This window comes from Lepisma saccharinum, chromosome 27, assembly GCF_977018435.1.
Source record: "Lepisma saccharinum chromosome 27, izLepSacc3.1, whole genome shotgun sequence".
Classification (NCBI taxonomy): Eukaryota; Metazoa; Arthropoda; class Insecta; order Zygentoma; family Lepismatidae; genus Lepisma; species Lepisma saccharinum.
The window spans coordinates 53,977,751-54,001,348 of record NC_139255.1 but is presented as its reverse complement, the minus strand read 5'-3'; the positions used below and the strand labels follow the sequence as shown (position 1 = coordinate 54,001,348).

General features: G+C 39.9%; 1 protein-coding gene across 3 annotated transcripts in view; it reads left to right on the top strand.

Moving 5' to 3' along the window:
• Positions 1–23,598, top strand: part of LOC145980294 (uncharacterized) — a 224,749-nt gene that overhangs the window by 59,080 nt on the left and 142,071 nt on the right. For all 3 annotated transcript variants that reach the window (XM_083113312.1, XM_083113313.1, XM_083113314.1), the window contains 4 exons: positions 2,030–2,143; positions 3,013–3,115; positions 6,403–6,613; positions 17,204–17,328. In XM_083113312.1, the coding sequence (XP_082969438.1) occupies positions 2,030–2,143; positions 3,013–3,115; positions 6,403–6,613; positions 17,204–17,328 (553 nt within the window). The remainder of the gene's footprint in view (positions 1–2,029; positions 2,144–3,012; positions 3,116–6,402; positions 6,614–17,203; positions 17,329–23,598) is intronic.

Here is a 23,598-nt window from a genome sequence, read left to right as displayed (position 1 = left end):
CATTGAGCTGTAATTACCTCATGATCTCCTGTGTCAGCTGCCATATCGTAAGGTAATATACAATTCCACAGCGGAAGATGCGAGGCATTGTCGACATCATAGGTGTTTCAAAGGCAACAGATTGTTTCGGTACCAGCACATAGATAATATGAGCAGAAGTGAAAAAAATGGCAAAATCAGGCTGGTTCAGTTGGTAGAGCAATGGCATAGTATGCCAGTGACCCTGGTTTAAGTCCTGGTCAAGCCTGCATTTTCACTAAAATTTATTTTGTCACTTTTGTGATGCTCCAGGTGAAGAAAAGTGAAGATCGCAGGGTTTTGCTTATGGTGACCAGTGATTAACAGTGCATAGCAGATGTTCGAATTTGAGTTTTTTTAATTCCACTTTATGCACAGAGAGGCTAATCGGGACTGGACCTACAGTTTAAGGTGGGATCTGAACCATTGTGCAATGTGACTCCACCAGGTATCGAACTTTGCACACCTTGATTACAAGGTGACAACTTTACCACTATGCCATGGGGGAAGGCCATATAGTAAGTGTTAATTATTTTAAACACTGATATCTACTCCGATTTATGTACTTACGAGGGTGAATCAAATATGAACGAGCCTTGATTGGCTAAGCGTCGGAATGGGTAGCAGGGTGTGATTGGGCATGTGCAGCCGGTAGGTGGGGCTGTCGTGAGTCAGGAACCAGAACAGGGGGCGTGTCGCATGCTTCATTTAGTAGCTCTCACGATGAGTGAGCAGAGTGTGTCAGTGTCTGTTGCGCAACACATAATCATCAAGTTCCTCACCTAGGAAAACGTCAAACCGGCCAAAATTTACCGGAGACTGCAGGCCCAGTTTGGGAATGGTACCCTCTCGTGGGCAAGAGTTAAGGTGTGGTGTAAGAAATTCCAGTAAGGCCGTGAACGTGTTGCAAATGAAGTGCACCCCCATCGTCCTCGCACCAGTGTGACCAGTGTGACGAATGACAACATGGCTCGTGTTCATGGGCTTGTCGAACAGGATCGCCGAGTCACTGTGAAGCAAATTGCGGCAGAACTTGGTGTGAGCTACGGAAGTGTCCAATCAATCATCACAAAGCACTTGGGCTTCCGCAAATCACAGCTCGGTGGGTTTCCAAGCTGCTGAATGTTGCTCAAAAAGATGACCCAGTTTGCATTGCTTGCCAGCTTCACACTCGTTTTGACGTGGAAGGGGAAGCATTTTTGCATCGCATCGTTACCTGTGATGAGACATGGGTGCATCATTACACCCCAGCATCCAAGCATGCCAGCATGGAGTGGAGGAGGAAAGGCGAAGGAAACCCCGTGAAGGCCAAAGTTCGGTTGTCTGCGGGGAAGGTGTTGGCGACGTTGTTTTGGGACTGGAGGGGGATCCTGATGGTGGATTTCTTACACGAACATCGGACCATCAACGCACCCTACTACTGCAGCCTCCTGGATCAAGTTAAGGTGCAGTATCAACGCAAACGACGAGGCTGTCCCATCTGCCAGGTCTTGTTCCTCCACGACAACACCAGACCCCATACAGCAGGTGTTATGCGGTAGAAACTGGTGGAAATGCACTGGGAACCGCTTCCACATCCACCATACAGCCCAGACCTTTCACCATGTGATTTTCACCTGTTCGGACCCCTCGAAGAAGCACTTGGGGGCGAGCGATTTGCAACCAACGATCAGGTGGAAACCTTTGTGCGCAACTGGTTGGCTACCCACCCAGCTTCATTCTACGAGAACGGCATCAAGAACCTACCACAACGTTGGGAAAAATGTATCACTAAGGGCGGAGACTATGTAGAAAAATAGGATGCGGCAATATGTCTGTTTCCTTCAATAAATTTTGTTTTTCCGCACAAAGCTCGTACATATTTGATTCACCCTCGTATTTGGGGAAAACTATTAACATAAACAGCCTACATACTTACATTTTAATTCATAAGTACGAATGAATGCTTAAATGTACATGAATTTTCATGAATTCTGAGTTATTTGTTACTTCTATTAATTATATATTGTAGGAATACTGTAAGGCATTTGGAGGATGCATATTAAATGGTGCCACATGTCCTGTGTGCACCCTTGGTGAATCATGGTGTGAGGAATTGAAAATGTGTAAAACTAACTGCTCAGACGTAAGTACAATGTTTCTACCTAAATGCATAGAATATTAACATAAAGCAGATAATATATCGAGGTAGTTTTCAGATCAAAGTGACAAGCATCGCTTGGAATGAAGCCGTCAGTAATCAAATGTAACCAGGGTTTGAGTTATGGTTGAGCTTCTACTTTTCACTTAAATGCGTTGCTTGGACTGCGCTGTTTTCTCAATGGCATACATCATGTCGTTTATTGTTCGTGCGTGCATGGTGAATGCTTGCTTATAGACTGAAGGGGTGGGTGTGTCTTCATTGCACCCCCTTTAAACGTTTCCTTCTCCTTGTTGATTCAGTCTGAATGCTCCCTCAGTTCTTGTAGTAGAGTGCCCATCTAGTTCGCTTCACTTTTTCCCTCTCTTTGCACTCCCGTGTCTAGTTGGTTACGAAGTGCAACACAGAGTTGTTTACTTCGTTGGTGTGTCATGTAGTGTATTTGGTGCCTGCACCGTTCGCACTGCGTTCTGGATTGGTGTACAGTGTGTTTATGTGATACATGTTAACCAATCAAATTAACGTTTAAAACAGCAGACAGACATTTGTTAACTCTTCTGAACTTGAGCACTGCTTTTCTTCCATACAATGTGTACTTGGTTGAATTTTCTTGCACCAGCCTAATACAGGATGTAACTGCACTAAACCTGAAAGGTGGAGTGAACTAGACTGGTCTAAAGTTGTAGATTGACACTCATTTGGAACACCAGTTTGAACTCGGGCTAATACAATTTTACAGTCTTTTCTTTACATTAATAAATCTACTAATCATTACTAACTCGCAACTACATTAATTATGTTTTCTTTCGTTGACATTGTTGATAGTTAATTAGAGGGTAATGCTTTTCTTTCAGCTGTGCCCAGAAACTGCTTGGTTAACTGCTGATGATTTTGAGTGGTCCAGCTGCCTTGATGCATCTCAATGTCCCACATTGACTGGCTGTTGCTGGGATAAAAGTATGTAGCAACTTACATGTTTCAATATGTAGGCTATTTATTGTATATATTAGACTGAGTGAAATTAATAGGAATAGAATCAATCATTACTTGATTGGTGTCTTCATAATAGCTCATTTTGTAAGATAAGGTTGTTTTGTTTACAAGTCCGCCAGTTTGTTAACAGTGTCATAATATAAGGCATAGTTCAATTGCATTGTCTGTATAAAATATATTTCTCAATACATGCTTTCTTTTTCCATGGCAAGACCTGTCACTCACGTTCACATATATTAACTTGGGAGCAGTGGGCCATGCAATACTGTCCTGAGACATGGCACCTGGGTGTTTTGGGCCCAATTTTTTTTTCTTTTTCCCACATTCCTGAAGTACCAACGTGTTTCAACAGTTGGTTGACAATCTCTAACATCTTTCTCAACAGAAGAATATGATTGAAATGATTATTTTTAGTTCAGAATGTGTAAAATATAAAGAACATGAAATGTGTTAACAATTCCCAATTTTTCATATAGCACGGGGAACAGGCAACGCAGAAAAGCTTGAATCTGATTCCACATTTTGCCAATAAGAAGCATATACAGGGGTCAACATAAGTCAATTTACTGAAAATGCAAACTATGTTACAGGATGAAACAGGCCATTGCTAGTGGAGGGGCATCATAGAATGGAGGAGATCGTGAAGGTGCATTGATCTCTGTCCGTCATGTCGTAGGGTGCAGTGGTAAACTGACTTATGCCAATCCCTGTATTTTAAGACAAATGTGACACAACTACTGCAACACAGGGGTGCCCACAGCACGTAATGCAAATTTTTGTGGTGGGAGGACAAAATTTTATACCAATTCTATACATATTCACACTAAAATGGGGGCGGGGGATCGTTTTGTTCGATTGACTTGTTATTGATTTTTAGTTTTGTTTATTATGTACAGTTTTTCTACCTACCTGTGGGTGATCCCGGCAATTCGGTTGAAATGAAACACCACCTGTTATGCCTTTAGAATCTGTTTGGATGGGGGGGACATGCTGTTTGCATTAATACAAGGTTAGTCAAGCAGACAAACTGTAAAGAATAAGGTTCAGTACACTAACAATGACAGTGAACCTGAGCAGTTTTGTACGCTTTATGTTAGCAAACATGAAAGTGAGCTTAGAGTACATAAAGTAAACGTATATTGCTTAAATATGTCTGTATTATATTGTTCCGCAAATTGTGTCCGACCAAAATAATTTGAGTAAGTTATTTGGCATAAAGGAGGGGATGTATGTTCTACCTTTTAGGGGGGAGTGCATCATAGGCCTTTTTGGGGGGGGGATGGGCATCCTTGGTCCAACAGACACGTGACAACCCTCCAAGACAGTGAGCATTAATGCAGGATGGCACCTCAGTACAAAAAAATTAATTTGCTATATTTTACTTCACTTTTCTGCCACTTTTGGCTAATCGCGACGATGGGAATGAGTGATGATATGATAAAATTGATGAATGGACTCTCACAAGGAACACCCATGCACAGGCTTGGATACAAACCTGGGATCCCTGGCATCATAGCACAAGATAAAGTGGCAGAAAATTATTATGCATGGTTTCAAGAATAGAATGTTTGTCATAATGAAACGACTACGGCAACACTGAAAGACACTGAGGAGAGGAGGGATCTAGAATGAAGTCAGTCTTTCTTCCGGAGTGGGACCCACCTTTCTTGCAGTGACGACCTGCTGTTGTGTTTACCTACGAAGAGACTTGCAGCCAAATAGCTGATTCGGCCTACTGCTGTCCACCTGTGCAAGTGGCAACCATGGAATTCCTCCTCCCCAAAGCAACCAGCATGGAGACTAGATTTTGTCAACATAACTGTTCTGTGCTGTGAATGGGTGCCAGGTATAGCATGCACATGGTGGTGATTGATTTCACTTCGTTTTGGCATTGGGTCCAAATTACCCATGCGCCACCTCTGAAGGGTTAATTGAGGAGGTGAATCAATTATTGAGCTTATTTACGAAATGGTAGCTATTTTGATCAGAGTAAAATTTGTTGGTATTTATGAAAATTTCATCTGCCCATCTACAATATATACACAAAATTATTGAAGTATTAAGGTGTTTCTTTAATATTTAAGTCTTATCTGTACCAGTTATGCTGAAATGTAAATTGTTTTATACTTGGAATGTGTTTCAAAATAGTTTGTTGAACATCATTCAAGGCTAAGCAAATCAGTTAACAAAGAGGTGATCAGGATATAATATAAATAAGCCATTTTGCCATAAAATTGGAGCTAGCTAAAAAATATATCAATATAGTAGGAGACATGTCACATTAGGATCAGGAACATATTGCTATATTAAAGTTTTTTGCTAAATATGTGATGATATTATGAAGATTTGGCTAAATAAGAAAATAATTGACATCATCAATAACCTTAGAACTCATGAAATTTAGAAATAAATAGATATATCTACACAAGAAATTTTCATTAAGGGAACAATACAGGCTAAACATAATTTCTTTTTTTTTTTTTTTTTTCCAAAAACTTATATTCTACTTGCTTCAGAGTTCACTTGAGTACATACAGACTGGATGTTCTTCTTCTTTTTTTTTCAGTACAGTGGCAACAAGTGGAATTGTTGTGATAGTTTAACCTCTGCAGCGTTCCAGCCTTTATAAATATTATTGTAGAGATGTGCTCAGGAATTACAACTATAATCATACACTTTATCATAATTGTTCATTTCTAGGTAAAATAATTAATTAAATTACATTTTCTTTTTATTATTTCAGCCACCATTTTTGGCATCTTCTTTTCAGCATTAATGGTGTTGGTATGTGTCTGGATATCAAATTGAATACTCCCTCTGTTCCATAATTATAGTCCGGTATGCCAAAATGGTAACTTTTTATTTATGTTCTTTTGGATACTGATCCTTGACTAATAACGTTGTATGACTCATTCCCGTGTTTAATTTTCTTCTTCTGTATACACAAATTTCACAGTTTGAATATTGGACAAGTATTTTGGGACAACAAACAAAAGTGTACCGGACAATAATTATGGGACAGAGGGAGTATTAAATATGTTTCTGTGCCTCCCCAATGGCACAGTGGTAATATTATTGCCTTGGAATCAAGGGGTCCCAGGTTTGATACCCATTGGATGACCATAGTGGTTTGGATTCCACTTGAAACTGTAGGTCCAGTCCTGATTAGCCTATCAGTGCATAAAGTGGACTTAAAAATAAATAAAGTTGTTTCTATTGATATAAAGTGGTAAAGTGAGAAATTGTTTCAGATAAAAATCATCAAAGATGTGTCCACCCCAATGGAGTGCTGGAAGAAGATCCTGCAACGCAGCTGGAAAAATCGTGTACCACACCGGCGTCCGATGAGTTTCTTACCCCTTTGACTTGCAAGGAGCCGAAGGACTGCCCAAAGGAGAGCATTTGCTGCTCAGGCAACTGCAAGTCTTTGGTCTGGAAAGTTCGGTGCTTACAAGGCTATTTGTAAGTATATTCTTCACAGTAATTGTTGCTTAGTGAACTGAGTCAACCATTTAGTCGATAAGGGGTGTAAGGGGCGACCTCACTTCCACATAGTACACACCAGGAACTGCTTCTTGCAAGCCAACGAGGACCTGGCATCTGGACCTACGGCTGGTATAATCCTCCATAGGGCTCTATTGTCCTGTGTTACGTCCTCCTGTGTGCTGAGTGTCCCTTTATGGCCTCAGCTTTTAACACTTGGAGTGCTGACCTCTAAGTCACTTTCCGTCTCAAGGATGCTGACCATTTTCACTACTTTTTAAAAAATCATATCTCAAAAACTAAAAATGTAAAATATATGTATCATGCACTGTTGAAAAGTTTGATTCTTCCTCTTTATTTTGATATATATGTTACATTATAACCACATGGCTACCTTGGACGTTTCATCATAAATGATACGAAATGTACTAAAAATAAAAAGTTGACAAGATATATGACATGCAGTGGCGGCGATTTGGTCCCAAAACTAGGGGGGAAAAGTTGCCAAAACTAGGGGGCAGAGACAGTATATTTCCCTTTGTTGATAAGATTTAGCATAGTTCGGGGGCAAAAGTGGCGAAAATTGGGAAGGCAACTGACCCCCTCGCCCCCCTTAATCACCGGCACTGTAGAAAAGGGAAGCAAGCATATCGCTATCAGACAACGACGCAAACAGGACCGTTATGAGCATTTGCCCACCATCTAGTGGCAGTATGAGGAAGTACGATGTCCAAACATTACTCAGGATTGCTAACTCCGTAAATGTACGGCAAATGACCATTGAAATAAATTTTGAATTCAACTCCGTATATACACTATCTGGCCATTCGTCACCGGACACCTGGAACGAGTACTTTAATCCGGTTTCAGGCGTCCGTCAGTATCGTGTGGGGGCCACCTTTCGCAGCAAGTACAGCCGCAACCCTCTGAGGAAGACTGTCCACCAAATTGCGATAGGTTTCGACGGGAATCCTGCTCCATTCCTCTTGCAAAGCGGCGAACAACTCTTTAGTGTTTTTTGGGCGGTGTGGCCTGGCTCTCAACCGGCGCTCCAACTCGTCCCAAAGATTCTCAATCGGGTTGAGATCAGGACTTTGGGTGGGCCAATCAAGTTTTTGCACACCCATATCCTCGAACCACGTGTTGATCACACCTGCCGTATGACATGGGGCATTGTCGTGATGAAACAGATAAGGACCACTACCGAATTGTGCCCACAATGTCGGTAGCGCAGAATTGTCCAGGATCGTTTGGTATGCATCTGCATTCATGTTTCCACGCACTAACACAAGTGGACCAAGACCATACCAGGAGAAGCACGACCACACCATGATGCCACCTGATGGGGTGTCCGGTGACGAATGGCCAGATAGTGTATACGTGATCCGCACACTAGAGAAGTTCGGGAATTCCGTATATATATATATATATATATATATATATATATATATATATATATATATATATATATATATATATATGAGATTAGCACTCTTAAGTGTTAATAGGTAAGGATATTTTAGCCTCCCAGGGACAGTATAGCTTTAGCGCATGTTAAGGAATCAAGTAATCAATATATGAATTAGTTTTAAAAATTAAAATAAGGAGGTATTTAGTATTTAGTAGAGATATTTTTATTCCTTGTTAGAGGTCTCTTTTAGTTTTGTTTAATTCTTTTTTTTAAGGTACATACCCAGTATTGAATGATGGGTAAATATAGCCTATGTACTGAAGTGCCCACAATATCAAAATCAGTAAATCATTTAGTTGACCATGATAAGATATTTAGATGATGCAGTCGCCTTGTAATCAAGAGGTCCCAGGGCTGATCCCCAGCAGACACGCATTACACAGTGGTCTGGATTTTCCTTTAAACTGTAAGCCCAGTCCCAATAAGAGCCAATTTGTAGCTGGTGTGAAAAGTGCGGAAGAGAGATTAGAGGAATATCACTGATCTGAGGAGGGAGAGGGGTTATCCAGAATTTCTCATCTGGGGTAGGGACGTAAGGCTGTTTTCAGGATGGTGTAAAGGTAATTTTGCACCATAAGGAACATAAATTGGACACTTGTGAAATACTTTATTTATGAAAGAATGTTGCAAATAAATTGGGAGAGCGTGGAATTTTTTTTGCATAACCATTAATTCATATTTTGAAAGTGTTTTATGACCAATCAGCATTGGGCATACATGCCCACACACAAATAACCACAAGCCAACCTAAGTACAAGGGCCATTAGGTTGGCATCAGGGAAAGCTTGTGAGAGCTATTCTCCCAGAAATTTATACCCCCCAACCCCAATTAGGATCATGGTTCATGTTTAATAACCAGTTGTCACTAATGGGAGGGGTAGAAATGCTTTATTTATAAAGAACCAACCATTGTTAGGCTAACAGTAGCCATTTTGGAGAACAAAAACCATGTGCTCCAAATCACATGTTTACTAAATCTTTTATTCCTTACTGAAAATCAGAGATAACACTCACCCACAGGTAAAATAATGCCTAATTTATTAAAATTAAACTCATTTGCAATTATCTGGCATAACTAAGCCAGAAAAGCTGAAATAACACTTTTGTTTATGCTTCTTAAGCAATTGATAACTCTGCCATCTGGCGGGAGAAAGTGGCAACTCTCCCAAAGACAAGGAAAGATCTCAAAAGACTCCAGCTGGCCAATGAGAAGCCGCCAAGGCTGTGACGTCACAGAGGGGACTTTTCAGATGGCCTAGTGTGTTCTGAGCTTGCTAGTCAAGCTCACTTGGATTACAGACCCACCTGAGAGCAGGTCAGCTTGGAAGTTGCTGGTGAAATTCAGTGTGTGAATGGCCACATGTGCCAGCAACAAAGGATACTTGAAGGGAAAAGGGATCTAAGGTCCTGTTACAGGAAACACAGGCCTAAGTGTGTGTGACCAAGTGGGATATTGTGTCCACAAGTGCATTTAAGGATCCCAGTGAAAATTCAGCAAAATAGCGAGTTTTGTGTCCCTCATCCCATGTGGAAATCCAAACCACATGGTCGGCAGGACTGACGCCATAGAAGCATCCAGAGGATATCAGTGAATATCCAAGTTGTCCTTAGCCATCCTTCCCAGAAAAGCCAGGAAAATTCATTTATCACCCCCCAAAGCCTTTGTTACACCAAGAAAGCACATAATCATAATTTTTTAGTGTGGTATATCACAAATTTGTCCATGTGTCGGGATGTGGCGATAAAGAGTGAAAAAGTGTGGGTAAAGCCCCAGGTTTGATTGATCTAGTATGAAAACGGCTGATATGTAAGTACAAAATCTTTTGTATATCTTTTTTTTTTTTTGTGTCTTGTACAGTGAAGTGCTCATGTTTGGTGGTAGCTATGCCACAAGTGATGTTCTTTTCCATGAATAAATATGTCGTTTAAAGGTGTCTGACCTTCTATCATTTTAGTGAATCATAAGCCTATTAAGCCCTCCTCTAGTTACCGATTATTAAAGTTAGGCTAAAGTTCGTCTGTTGCTTAACAGATATCTCAGGGGATATCTGTTACTATACGGAACACCACACGTGGAATAGGGTCTGCGTGTGGCCGCGTAAAGCGTGGTTCTCTTTTGTTTTTGCTGTTTTTTGATATATTATATATTTAAAGTTAACCTTTTGTAAAACCAACTTTAAAGCAATATAATATACCACCCGTAAAAAGCAATCATCATTTCATCTCCCCTCATACGAGATTATGAGACTCAGAGGTAGCAGATTCACTACAATGGATACAAGGTCAAAGTCACTAGAACGGCCAGCCGGCCATATGTCATCCCCCAGTGGTAGTGGAGACTCCCAACTAGCCTTAATTATTGCCATGCTCAAAGACCAAGGGCAAAAGCTTGATAGTCAAGGGCAAAAAATTGATAGTCAGGGACAAAAGCTTGATAGTCAAGGGCAAAAAATTGATAGTCAGGGACAAAAGCTTGACAGTCAGGGAAGGGAGATCATTCAGGCATCAGCAGAGATGCATAGGAAACTGGAGGCTGTTCGTATGGAGTTCCAGGCCAGACTGGACTCCATCCACAACGTAACGACAAAAACGTCCGAAGCATTGGTTCGGTCGGTATCATCAAATACCGACAGGATCAGTAACGTAGAAATCAGATGTAACGAGCTGGAAAAACAGGTCAATAGGGACTATGTCCAGCTATCTGAACAAGTTAGTGAATTGAGGGAAATAGTGCAAGGGGTAAATGGCACAGACAACCAGACCACCGTAGCACAACTCCTAGGCAGGTTAGATGCTCTGGAGAACACTTGCAGGGAAATTGCCCGCAGTGATAGTGCCATCGCCATAGAAGATAGAATTCTTGAGCGATTGAGGAGGGAGATGCAGAACTGTATGGTTGAAGAACCTAGTTCGCACAATATCATCTCCGAGGGTCAGAGTGTTCCGCAGCCCACCCTTCCGCTATCAGCCAATAGTGAGGAGGGTCAGGCAACCGAACAGGCTAAAGATAGTGCAGCCCTCACGAAAATTTTGGCGTGCCTAGAGGGGTTGGAGAGGTACATTACTAAATCACCTGCTCCGGTAAACCCATGCACCAAGCCAAGTCCTCACCCAAGTAAAGAGTCTGCCGTCGGAACCACCAACCACTTGCACAAAATTCCCGAAGTCACTAGCAGAGGTCCAATGTCAGATCATAGTAGTGGGTATTCCTCCCCCCAAAGGTACCATGTTTCACATAACTTCTCGGAATCCTCATCCGGAGGTTCGGACACAGAATTCCGAAGCCAACGGAAAAGGAAAAACCGAAGAAGGCGTGAAAGTGCACCCAGGGTTAGGTTCTCAGACCTAAAACAACTGCCCACGTTTAGCGGTCAGGGAAATAATCTGGCCTCTGATTTCCTACAAGAATTTGAGAGGGATCTTGATCTTCTAGAAATAGATCTGGAAGATGCCCTTAAAATAGTGTCGTATAGTCTGCGGGACGAGGCACGCCAGTGGTTCGAAAGGAACGAACACAAGTTCCGATCGTACGTGAACTTTAGGAAACAGTTCCTGAAGTACTTTCAAGGTGATGGGTGGAGGGCTTCCTCATTATCGAAAGCCCTTAATGGCAAATATAACCCTAACCTACATAGATCAAAGCATAAATATTTTTGGAAACAGGTGAAGATGTTTAGACTGGCCTTACCAGAAATTGCAGATCACCAGATTTTTACGCATGTCATCCAACAGGTGCCACGTAGCTTAAGGGATCAGCTGGTTCTAGCCCCCTTTACCTCTTTACAGGCAGTGGCCAATTCCATACTCAGGTATGAAAGTGTACAGGCACCACAAAACCCTGAGAGGGATAGCACAAGGCATGCACAACTTTCATATGGGAGAACCACCCCTCACGTCAACCAGACGTACGTGAGTCGTGGGAAGGATGACACCAGTGGTCCATCAGATCCCGATAAAGCATACAGTAACCAGTATAGGCGTAGGGATAAGAATAGGTTTAAGGAACCCATCAGCGGGAAAAAAGGTAAAGGACCAAGAAGGGGTATAGAACCCCAGGGTAGGAGTTCGTTAAGACCTCTCGGGTCCACAGAGCATATAGCTGAGGTGCATTCCGAAAGCCACAGTCAGGGAAACTAGATAGGCAACGTCCTGAAGTGGGGAGGGGCGATGCCGAACCTAGATTAAGCCCACCATGTTCAGCCCAGTATAATCATCATCCAATCATTAAGGCTCATCAAGCCATTGGAGATTCAATGTTGTCTAGGCTAGCTCAAAAGAAGTTTGGTTACCCAGTCCAAAGGGACTAGGAAGGTAGATACCATGTAGGGCTATGTAAGTCGGGACAATCCTCTAGCCAGCTGCTCAGTGAACTCCGTCGTACTAAAAGTGTGCATGATAAAGTAGTGTTGATGATTGCAACAAATGACATGCTCCGAGGGGAAGACAGCGACCGAGTGCTGCGGAACCTCGAGTGCATAGTAGGGGTTCTTAAGAGGAAAGGTGCCAAGAAGATAATCATTCTGACACCTCCACCAATTCCCAGACTAGCTAAGGAAAATAGAGCTAAGTTCTGGGCAGGGTATGATTCTCTCCTAGGTAAAATTACCTCACTGGAGAACAAAGGTAATATAAGAGTGCTTGATGTTTCTTCCAAGTTTACTCACCAGGGTCAAGAATTAAATATGTCCTTATTTGAGGAAACCATGGGGTATGGCAGTTACAAAAGGCCTGACCTGGTTCACCTCAGCCCCAGGGGCATGGACGTGATTCTCAAGGCGTTAGATGAGGTACAGTGGTTTACCCAGCAACAGCCAGAGACCAACAAACGTCAGTCACCTCAACAATGGGAGGATGTAGACGCCATAATGCCATACACCCCACCGACGGGAAACTAGCCAACGCTGCTCTCGTAGGGGGTGATGGTGGCGAAGGTGAAGTAAAACCCCCCAGATTAGTAAATGTATCATTCCTTAACTTAGACGACTATGAGTCCATAGAAAAGGAACTGGTTAGGGATAATTGTAACAGTGCAGTACCCATTAATAATTTCTATTAGTCAAGTAACATGTAATATTTTTAATGTTATACATTGTGTCAATGGGAGAAATATAAGTAACCAACATGTAAATAACATGAAGCTATGGAGATGTAGTCCCAAAGCATACAACCTGTACATCGACAAGCTCAAACTATTACATCCCGATTTAGCATCCAAAGTGCCTCAAAAATGCTAAGCAAAGTTGTGGATGGGGTTCAGCTCTGTCTGAATACAGAACAACCATTGTAAATAGTATATGGGACCTATATTTCATTTTTGTGCATTTTATATACTGTCAATGTTCTAATATATCTTATATTTAGAGTATTTCACATTTATGTTGTCCTATTTGAGGGTAGGGTAAGAAATGTATCTCAGAGCTAAAAAATGCCAAAACAAAATTAGTACACATCTCCACTACCACCATGTTTGAGTAGGCCAAAGGTAAATGTCGACACAACCAAGGTACAGCCAAAGCCAAACATGGGAATTCACCACCAACACAGCCAGATTGTGTAAGTAACGGGGCAAGTGATAGTGTGCAGTGACCCATCACAAGTGTGCCACCATCCCAAAACACACAGGCTTAGGGGTGAAGAGCGATACATCGCAAGCAAGATGTTGGGAACTATCCACCATGCCCACTGAGGCACAGGAAGCATGGGGAGTATCCGAATAGTGGTTGTCACCCCCCAAGATTACCGAGCGGAAAGTAACAACCATGAAAACCAGGACATACCCATAGTGCGCATAGACAAGTGATATCCGAACCTACGTATAAAGAAAGTTAATGTGTGTATGCAGACTTAAATACAGTGTTCAAGGGCTTCTTTTTATAAATGTGTCTCTTTGGGACTAAGTGCTGAAAGGGTAGATTAATCCATCCCCTTCAAGGCAAAGAGAACAAACAGTGTTACAAATTACGTACGGTGAGCGAAGTATCTTATATATATATGTATGTACATCTATATAAATTCTTTATCATAATGGGTAGTCAGGACTCAAGACACCCAAGAACTTTAATAGGAATGGAATAGGAGGCAGAAACTCTGTCCGCAATGTATTACAAATATTTTTAATATGTATATTTCCAAGAGTGCATCAATGTAGATGTATATGTCAAGTATGGTAATTTTCAACATGTCTATTACAGGAGTATGTTAATGTCAACATGCCACATCATTTCAAGTGTTTCTTTTAACAACATATGTGTAATTTAATTTTATATAGCCGTGAATGTTTATTTTTGTGTGTGTTTGCATAATAGTGTATAAGGTTAGTGAGGGTAAAGAAAAACGAATCGCTTCTCGAATCCTTTTTCTTTTTCCCGAGGGGCCGGGATATGTATGACCAATCAGCATTGGGCATACATGCCCACACACAAATAACCACAAGCCAACCTAAGTACAAGGGCCATTAGGTTGGCATCAGGGAAAGCTTGTGAGAGCTATTCTCCCAGAAATTTATACCCCCCAACCCCAATTAGGATCATGGTTCATGTTTAATAACCAGTTGTCACTAATGGGAGGGGTAGAAATTCTTTATTTATAAAGAACCAACCATTGTTAGGCTAACAGTAGCCATTTTGGAGAACAAAAACCATGTGCTCCAAATCACATGTTTACTAAATCTTTTATTCCTTACTGAAAATCAGAGATAACACTCACCCACAGGTAAAATAATGCCTAATTTATTAAAATTAAACTCATTTGCAATTATCTGGCATAACTAAGCCAGAAAAGCTGAAATAACACTTTTGTTTATGCTTCTTAAGCAATTGATAACTCTGCCATCTGGCGGGAGAAAGTGGCAACTCTCCCAAAGACAAGGAAAGATCTCAAAAGACTCCAGCTGGCCAATGAGAAGCCGCCAAGGCTGTGACGTCACAGAGGGGACTTTTCAGATGGCCTAGTGTGTTCTGAGCTTGCTAGTCAAGCTCACTTGGATTACAGACCCACCTGAGAGCAGGTCAGCTTGGAAGTTGCTGGTGAAATTCAGTGTGTGAATGGCCACATGTGCCAGCAACAAAGGATACATGAAGGGAAAAGGGATCTAAGGTCCTGTTACAGGAAACACAGGCCTAAGTGTGTGTGACCAAGTGGGATATTGTGTCCACAAGTGCATTTAAGGATCCCAGTGAAAATTCAGCAAAATAGCGAGTTTTGTGTCCCTCATCCCATGTGGAAATCCAAACCACATGGTCGGCAGGACTGACGCCATAGAAGCATCCAGAGGATATCAGTGAATATCCAAGTTGTCCTTAGCCATCCTTCCCAGAAAAGCCAGGAAAATTCATTTATCACCCCCCAAAGCCTTTGTTACACCAAGAAAGCACATAATCATAATTTTTTAGTGTGGTATATCACAAATTTGTCCATGTGTCGGGATGTGGCGATAAAGAGTGAAAAAGTGTGGGTAAAGCCCCAGGTTTGATTGATCTAGTATGAAAACGGCTGATATGTAAGTACAAAATCTTTTGTATATCTTTTTTTTTTTTTGTGTCTTGTACAGTGAAGTGCTCATGTTTGGTGGTAGCTATGCCACAAGTGATGTTCTTTTCCATGAATAAATATGTCGTTTAAAGGTGTCTGACCTTCTATCATTTTAGTGAATCATAAGCCTATTAAGCCCTCCTCTAGTTACCGATTATTAAAGTTAGGCTAAAGTTCGTCTGTTGCTTAACAGATATCTCAGGGGATATCTGTTACTATACGGAACACCACACGTGGAATAGGGTCTGCGTGTGGCCGCGTAAAGCGTGGTTCTCTTTTGTTTTTGCTGTTTTTTGATATATTATATATTTAAAGTTAACCTTTTGTAAAACCAACTTTAAAGCAATATAATATACCACCCGTAAAAAGCAATCATCATTTCATCTCCCCTCATAGTTTATCTTCTAAACCTCCCCAGTGGAAGATTGGAAACATTATTGGCTTGTAATCAAGGGGTCCGAGGTTCAATATCTAGTGAAGAGACACTGATTCTGATCCCACTTTAAACTTTAATATCCAATCCTGATTAGTAGAGCCCGGATTTGTAAGCGAAATGCATATTCTTTTCCAGACTTCTAATGGTAAGGAGAAAGGTTATACTTCGTATTACATACGAATTTATACATATTCAACTAAGGTTGGAAGTGCTTATAAATGCTTATTTCTGCAGGAAACGGTTATGCTTGTTTATGTTATGATTTTGGTATAAAATAGCATATTTTACCCAAATCTGTCATATTTCAATCCTATTTCAATCACACGACAGCATTGGGATGACGAGATCAATGTTTCTAAATAGCCGCACCGGAGAAACGGCATCCAAGAAAAGATACAGTACGTCCAAAATCATTTTTCCAAATTACCTGATATTATAACACAGTTGAAAACTCGAAATAATCCATTGCAACATTCGCTGTCTCTGATGAAATTTCAGTAACGTTGTCTTCAGAAACTCACGGTTGGTAAAATTGTGTCTGACAAGCTCAGTCAGGTATTACTGAAAAATCCCGGTTACAAAACACTGTGTCAAATTTATAAAAATATTTCTGGTGATGAAACAGACATTGAAGAGGAATTCACCGAAGAAGAACTGTGGTGTTTTTCACATGCGCCTGTGATGTCATGCTACGTGGAAATAATGTTTTCACTGTACAAAGCATTCTTCACTGACAGACACAGGAGCTTCACACAAGAACATCTCAAGATGACCTTTCTTACATACTGTAACAGCTTTGAATAACATAAGAGATCTAATAAACAAATGTTTTTTCAGATTTTTCTGTATTTGTTTATGCTTATTTTGGTGCTTATTTTTTCATTTTTTGTGCTTATTAACTTGCTTATTTTACTGTTTGATTGTGCTTATAAATCCGGGCCTTACTGATTAGCATATCTGTGCTTAAAGTGGTCTTAGAACTCAAACTTATTATCTTATAATTTTCTGATGTTAAATTGTTAAAATTTGTTAAACTTTTAATTGTTTTTTGTATTTATTTATTTTATCTCCTAGCAAGTAACGAGAAGTAGAGCATCAAGACTATTTAAACATATTTAATTTTCCTTTGCAGTAAATGTAAACACGCAGATACCTGTATTGAAAATGGAGCAGATTCTTGTGAAGAAGTCTGTGTTCCTCCAACAGTATTCTGCACAATGCTCGGAAAGTGCGCTCCAAGATCAGAATGTGAAGGTGGTTAGTATATTGTAATAGATAAGGGCTACATTCAAATCCTGGGGGGCTTCCCCAAAGGCATAGTGTAATGTCATCTTCTTGTAATCAAGGGGTCTAGGGTGGTTTGTGGTTTGAATCCCACTTTAAAGTATAGGCCCAGTCCTGATTAGCCTGTCTGTGCATAAAGCAGATTTAAAAGGAGAACTGAAACTCGTTGGCAAAGTACGTTGAATGGTTGAACCTGGCTTAGGCATGAGTGTTGCTTTGTAAGTGTCTATTCATCAATTGCATGTAGTTATCATTCATCTTCATCGTTGCAACTAGTCTAAATCGGCAGAAAAGAGTGGAAATATGAAAAATACAATTAAATTAGTAGCCTTGTTGATCTAGTGGGTAGAGTTTCTGACTGCCATGTGGGAGACCCAGATTCTATTCCTGGCATAGATAATCTAAGATCAGAATTTTTCTGGCCTTTTCGGTATAAAGGAGCTCTGGGGTTCACCCAGCCTCAAATAAATGGGCAAGGGCAGGGTGAGGCTGATCACATCACCTTCAAAAATTGCTGAAACCAAGAATGTGTGGGACCCTTCCTCTACATCCTCCCTCCATGTGCCTTGGCAGGGTACAATATGAATGAGGAACTTTACCACCTACCTTACAATTAAAGTGGAATTGAATGCAAGAGTTTCATATGAAAGTGCAGTGTTGTAATAATATTTTTTTATTTCCATGTAACATACCAAGGTGAATATAGTTTTTGGATTTAATGAAATGAAAATATTATTAAAGTGGTTCAGTATAAGTATTATTTTCCTGTAGTTTACTGTTATTACAAGCATAAGAAAACAGTTTTTTCTTTGTTACGTTTCAGGAGAACACACACTCCTTTCATCAGACCTTTATTTTCATTTTGACTAAAGATACAGTTATAACAATGGTTACTAATTTATCAAACAAAAATAATCCCTTATATAATGGATGTTGTCAATATTACATTGTTGTAATATAGCAACTTAACTGTGAAAAGAAGCAGTCTGTTTTATTTTTATTTCAGATTATTATTATTATTAGTAGTGTAATTGGATTGTTTCAACGCAGTACTTAGTAGGTATCCCCTTTTTTTACCAATTGAATATCACTTTTTGACATATTTTGACAATTTTTTGTCGATGTTTTAGCGTTTAGCAATGTTTTTAGTACAATTTTCACTATACTCATTTTTCCCCCACTCGTACTTGGTAGGTATATTATGATCTTACGTGATACAACTTAACCTATCCTTTTTTTACGATTATTTAATTTTTTTTACGATCCTAAGTGATATAACTTAACCTATCATTTTTTTATTTATGCACTGTTTGAACGTCATCATTTGAGGATCATATTTTGTAGGTATTTTTTTTTATCAATCGAATATAAGTTTTTGACATATTTTGACAATTTTTTGTCGATGTTATAGCGTTTAGCGATGTTTTAGTACAAATTTTCACTGCACTCATTTTTTCCATTTATACTTGGTAGGTATATCACGATCTTACGTGATACAACTTAACCTATCTTTTTTTTACGATTTTTTAATTTTTTTTACGATCCTAAGTGATATAACTTAACCTATCATTTTTTTTTATTTACGCACCGAACTAACCTACAAGGGACTCTGTTTGTTTTAATATTTTAGTATTATAAGGTTTTCACAAATTTTATATAACCTAAAATGTGTTGGATGTTGATTTTTAGTATGTGGCAATTTTTTATGAATTTTAAAACAGCTCTGTGACCCTCTCGTTCTTCACGTCGTAGGCGAAGGACTTCTCTGCAATTAGGATGACACTGCATAGGGTATCCTCGGGCAAGGCATCGTGGAACTCGCAAACACCCACTCTACAAAAATTCTACTATATGATTTTTCACTGGCTAAGCTAACCTACAAATAGGAATTGGCAGCACTGACTTATAAACCCACTGGGTCTTCTTGGCATGTTTTTTCATGATGTGTTGCCAGGCTATTGGGCATCTTGGTGTATACAATGTATATATTTTGAGAGGGGGGGTTATAGCTTTTTATGCTGTACGAATACTAAAAACTTGACAGTGACAACCAACAGAGTAAATAAACCTACATGCAGAAACTAACAACACTAGTTTCTGACAGTGAATTTGAAATAAAATATTAAACAAAATACATGAGTAAGCACTGTGATTACAAATAATACCAGTGTTATGCCCCCAACTCCAACTGGACAACTGGGGAAAAATAATTGTACAACAATTTGTACCTAATTGTACAATACTTGTACCTAATTCTACAACACATACACAGGCATAAAAAAAGAGCCTTCCCGTAACTTACTTCATGTACAATTTAATATGATTTTACAACTGTGAAAAGAAAGCATATGTGTTCTGTATGCACACATTTATTCTTATTTTTCGAAGTTGAATGAAAACACGTGTTTTTACGCTCTCGTAATACTGACCTTGCCCCAGTGATTTTAAATTGCTTCCATCCGCTTTTTTTTTCTGTGTTATTTCCGCATGCACGCAACATTCGCTTTCAATAGTTTAATGAAATACAGAAGGAGTGTTAGTTTAGCAGGCTTCGAGTTTACAATTTATTAAATTAAACAATAATTTATGTAAGAATATACTTGTACTTACCGAACACAAAATAATAAAAAGCACATGTGAATCTTTGCGTGTGTTCATGTTATATGACGACTGAGTAAAAAATAATGTTGACTCCCCGAAAGATAAAAGTTCCCGGTTCGACATCAGATGCATGCAAATTTTATGTTTTGCTCTCTAAAATCTTGATTTTTATGTTTGTGCTATTTGTCATACAGCAGAGGAGGAGAGGGGAGGGGAGGGGGTACTATTAGCGCCATCTATTAGCAAACAATAGAAATAAAAAGTAGGGTCAAACTTTTTCAACACCCAAAAATTTTAAACGTCCTCGCGTAGTAATACGATCTAGCTGAAGATGTTTGAAGGAGTACTCTTAGTCGACGAAGCTAATTGCTAGGGCCCATATATTGCTAAAATGTTCTTTAATTTACATATTTCTCATACCGCCATATGTTGTTCTAGTTGACTTCTTCCAAAAAAATGCTAATTAGCGAGAGTTAATTAAGCAAGGCAAGTAAAAGAAGCAAATAGGACAATATGTGGCGGCGTGGAAATATGTAAAAATTCGATTCAGAGATGGATCGAATTAAAATTGGAGGATATTTTGCATTTTTTCCTATAATGTACAAAACAATTTACCGTACATAATTTTTTCCATTTACAACAGTATAAAATAAGAGGAATGTGTGACAATATCCATATTAATTAGGAAGGTATGTCGTATGCTAGGTTAGCTAATTGTGTCTTCTACAGCTTCACTGTTTAGAGGAAAGATGGAAAAAAGAGAGCTCTACAAAAACTAACGCTCTTAACAATATTGTACGCCCCGTGAAAATTATATATAAATAAGCCATAAGCGTATTATCTGCTTTCATGTCAGATTTTCCCGACCTGTGAGCTGTAGTGTTTAGGCGACAAGCGACGCGCTCAAATATAATACCGTTGACAATATTGTACGCCCCGTGAAAATTATATATAAATAAGCCATAAGCGTATTATCTGCTTTCATGTCAGATTTTCCCGACCTGTGAGCTGTAGTGTTTAGGCGACAAGCGACGCGCTCAAATATAATACCGTTGACAATATTGTACGCCCCGTGAAAATTATATATAAATAAGCCATAAGCGTATTATCTGCTTTCATGTCAGATTTTCCCGACCTGTGAGCTGTAGTGTTTAGGCGACAAGCGACGCGCTCAAATATAATACCGTTGACAATATTGTACGCCCCGTGAAAATTATATATAAATAAGCCATAAGCGTATTATCTGCTTTCATGTCAGATTTTCCCGACCTGTGAGCTGTAGTGTTTAGGCGACAAGCGACGCGCTCAAATATAATACCGTTGACAATATTGTACGCCCCGTGAAAATTATATATAAATAAGCCATAAGCGTATTATCTGCTTTCATGTCAGATTTTCCCGACCTGTGAGCTGTAGTGTTTAGGCGACAAGCGACGCGCTCAAATATAATACCGTTGACAATATTGTACGCCCCGTGAAAATTATATATAAATAAGCCATAAGCGTATTATCTGCTTTCATGTCAGATTTTCCCGACCTGTGAGCTGTAGTGTTTAGGCGACAAGCGACGCGCTCAAATATAATACCGTTGACAATATTGTACGCCCCGTGAAAATTATATATAAATAAGCCATAAGCGTATTATCTGCTTTCATGTCAGATTTTCCCGACCTGTGAGCTGTAGTGTTTAGGCGACAAGCGACGCGCTCAAATATAATACCGTTGACAATATATTGTACGTATATTGTATTGTATAGGAGACTAGAAGCATATAATTTGGCGAAAAAAAAAACCCAAAGTAAGGTCATAGAAAATAGTTAAAAAAAAGTGAGCAATTATATTTTGCATTGCACAGCATTTGGTATTAAATAACATACCCCCAAAAAATCTCTGCATTATGCGTTCTGAAAAAAATTGCCCTACGTGCCAAATTACTGTGTCAAGTAAACATTTTCAAAGGCACTGTCGTACTTGTGTGCCGGGAAAGCGAATATGTGCGACCAAACTGTGCTCTAAGTGTGGAAACAATTTTTCTATTGACTACTTCAAGCGACACCAGCTTACTTGCAAGAGCACTGGAACATCACTACCGCAACCTTCCAAGCGAAAGGTAGAAGTAACCTCCCTCGATGCATCGCCACCTACCAAATGCGTCAAGCTGACGAAGAAAGCAGACCGAATTGCGTTTGAGCATTTATTAGAAGACTTTAACATAACATCAGACAGCTTCTGCGATGTGCGTAGTTTTCTGGAGAGCGAGCGAGCTAAGATAATATCCATCCTCAACGATGCATTGGCTACATACTCCACTAAATTCTATGCCGTGCTATGCTGCAAGTATAAGAAACCGTCTGATGAAATACCGGTCTTTTTTCACAATGGCTCGGGATATGATTTCCATCACTTGGTTACACATCTAGGGTACGACAATGCGAGAATCAATGTCCTGGCGCAGAACGAGGAGCGTTATATTAGCATCAGCAAGTGGGTGCCGATCCCCAACTCAAGCAAGAGCATCGAGCTTCGGTTCCTCGACTCTCTGAGGTTCCTCTAGGCAAGCCTCGATGCTCTTGCTGGGAAGCTCAGAGACGACCAACTAGCCATTACTACATCAAGTTTCCCGAACTTAGATGTCGCACTCATCAGACGTAAAGGGGTCTACCCCTACGAATACGTCACAGACCCTTCCAAGTTCGAAGAAGAGTTGCTGCCTCCCCAGGATAAGTTTTACAGCCAGTTGAGAGGTTCAGGTATTACCGACGAGGAGTACAAGCATGCTCAGTCTATGTGGGTCGAGTTGGGTTGCCGAACTTTCGGTGATTACCACGATGCACACCTGAAGCTTGATGTGACGCTTCTAGCATGTGCGATGTTTGTTGTGGTGGGATCATTGGGGGAAATGTGATTCTCCCAATATGTCATCTGACTTACTAGCATATGCGATACGAAGAACAGGTGTGTATGTGGCTTACTAGGATTAGGCTCATGGTAATGAGGTCCTAGTAGCTGAAACGTTGAGTTTTGTATTCGCCCCCGAGAAAATTCTATATAAAATAACATACCTGAAAATTATATTCACAGTAGATTCATTTTTTGAGTTTTGTAATTACCCCAAGAAATTCTATATAAAATAACATACCTGAAAATTGTATTTACAGTAGATTGAATTCTTGAGTTTTTGTATTCGCACACAAGAAATTCTATATAAATAACATACCTGAAATTCTATTTACAGTAGATTGAATTTTTGAGTTTTGTAATCACTCCAAGAAATTCTATATAAAATAACATACCTGAAAATTGTGTCGCTATATACTAGACTTTTTGATTTCTGTGATTTTGGAGAAAGCAATGGCATCCACCACCAGTTTCAATCGTAAAAATGATAAAACTGAATGTGTTACTTGTGGGAAGCCAATCTCAAGGAACAATTTATCGGTACACAGGGCAAGATGTAGCGAAACAGGTTCGAGAATTAATCGTTCGTTACCTTCTAAGCCCTGTGCTCGATGCGGAAAGATGATCAGCATTACAAATTTAAGTAAACATCTCAAAATTTGCAAACCATCGACCGAACAAGGAACATCGAAAAGGAAAATCGATAATTCAGAAACGGAAGCTTCCACTTCCAAGCAAATTAAA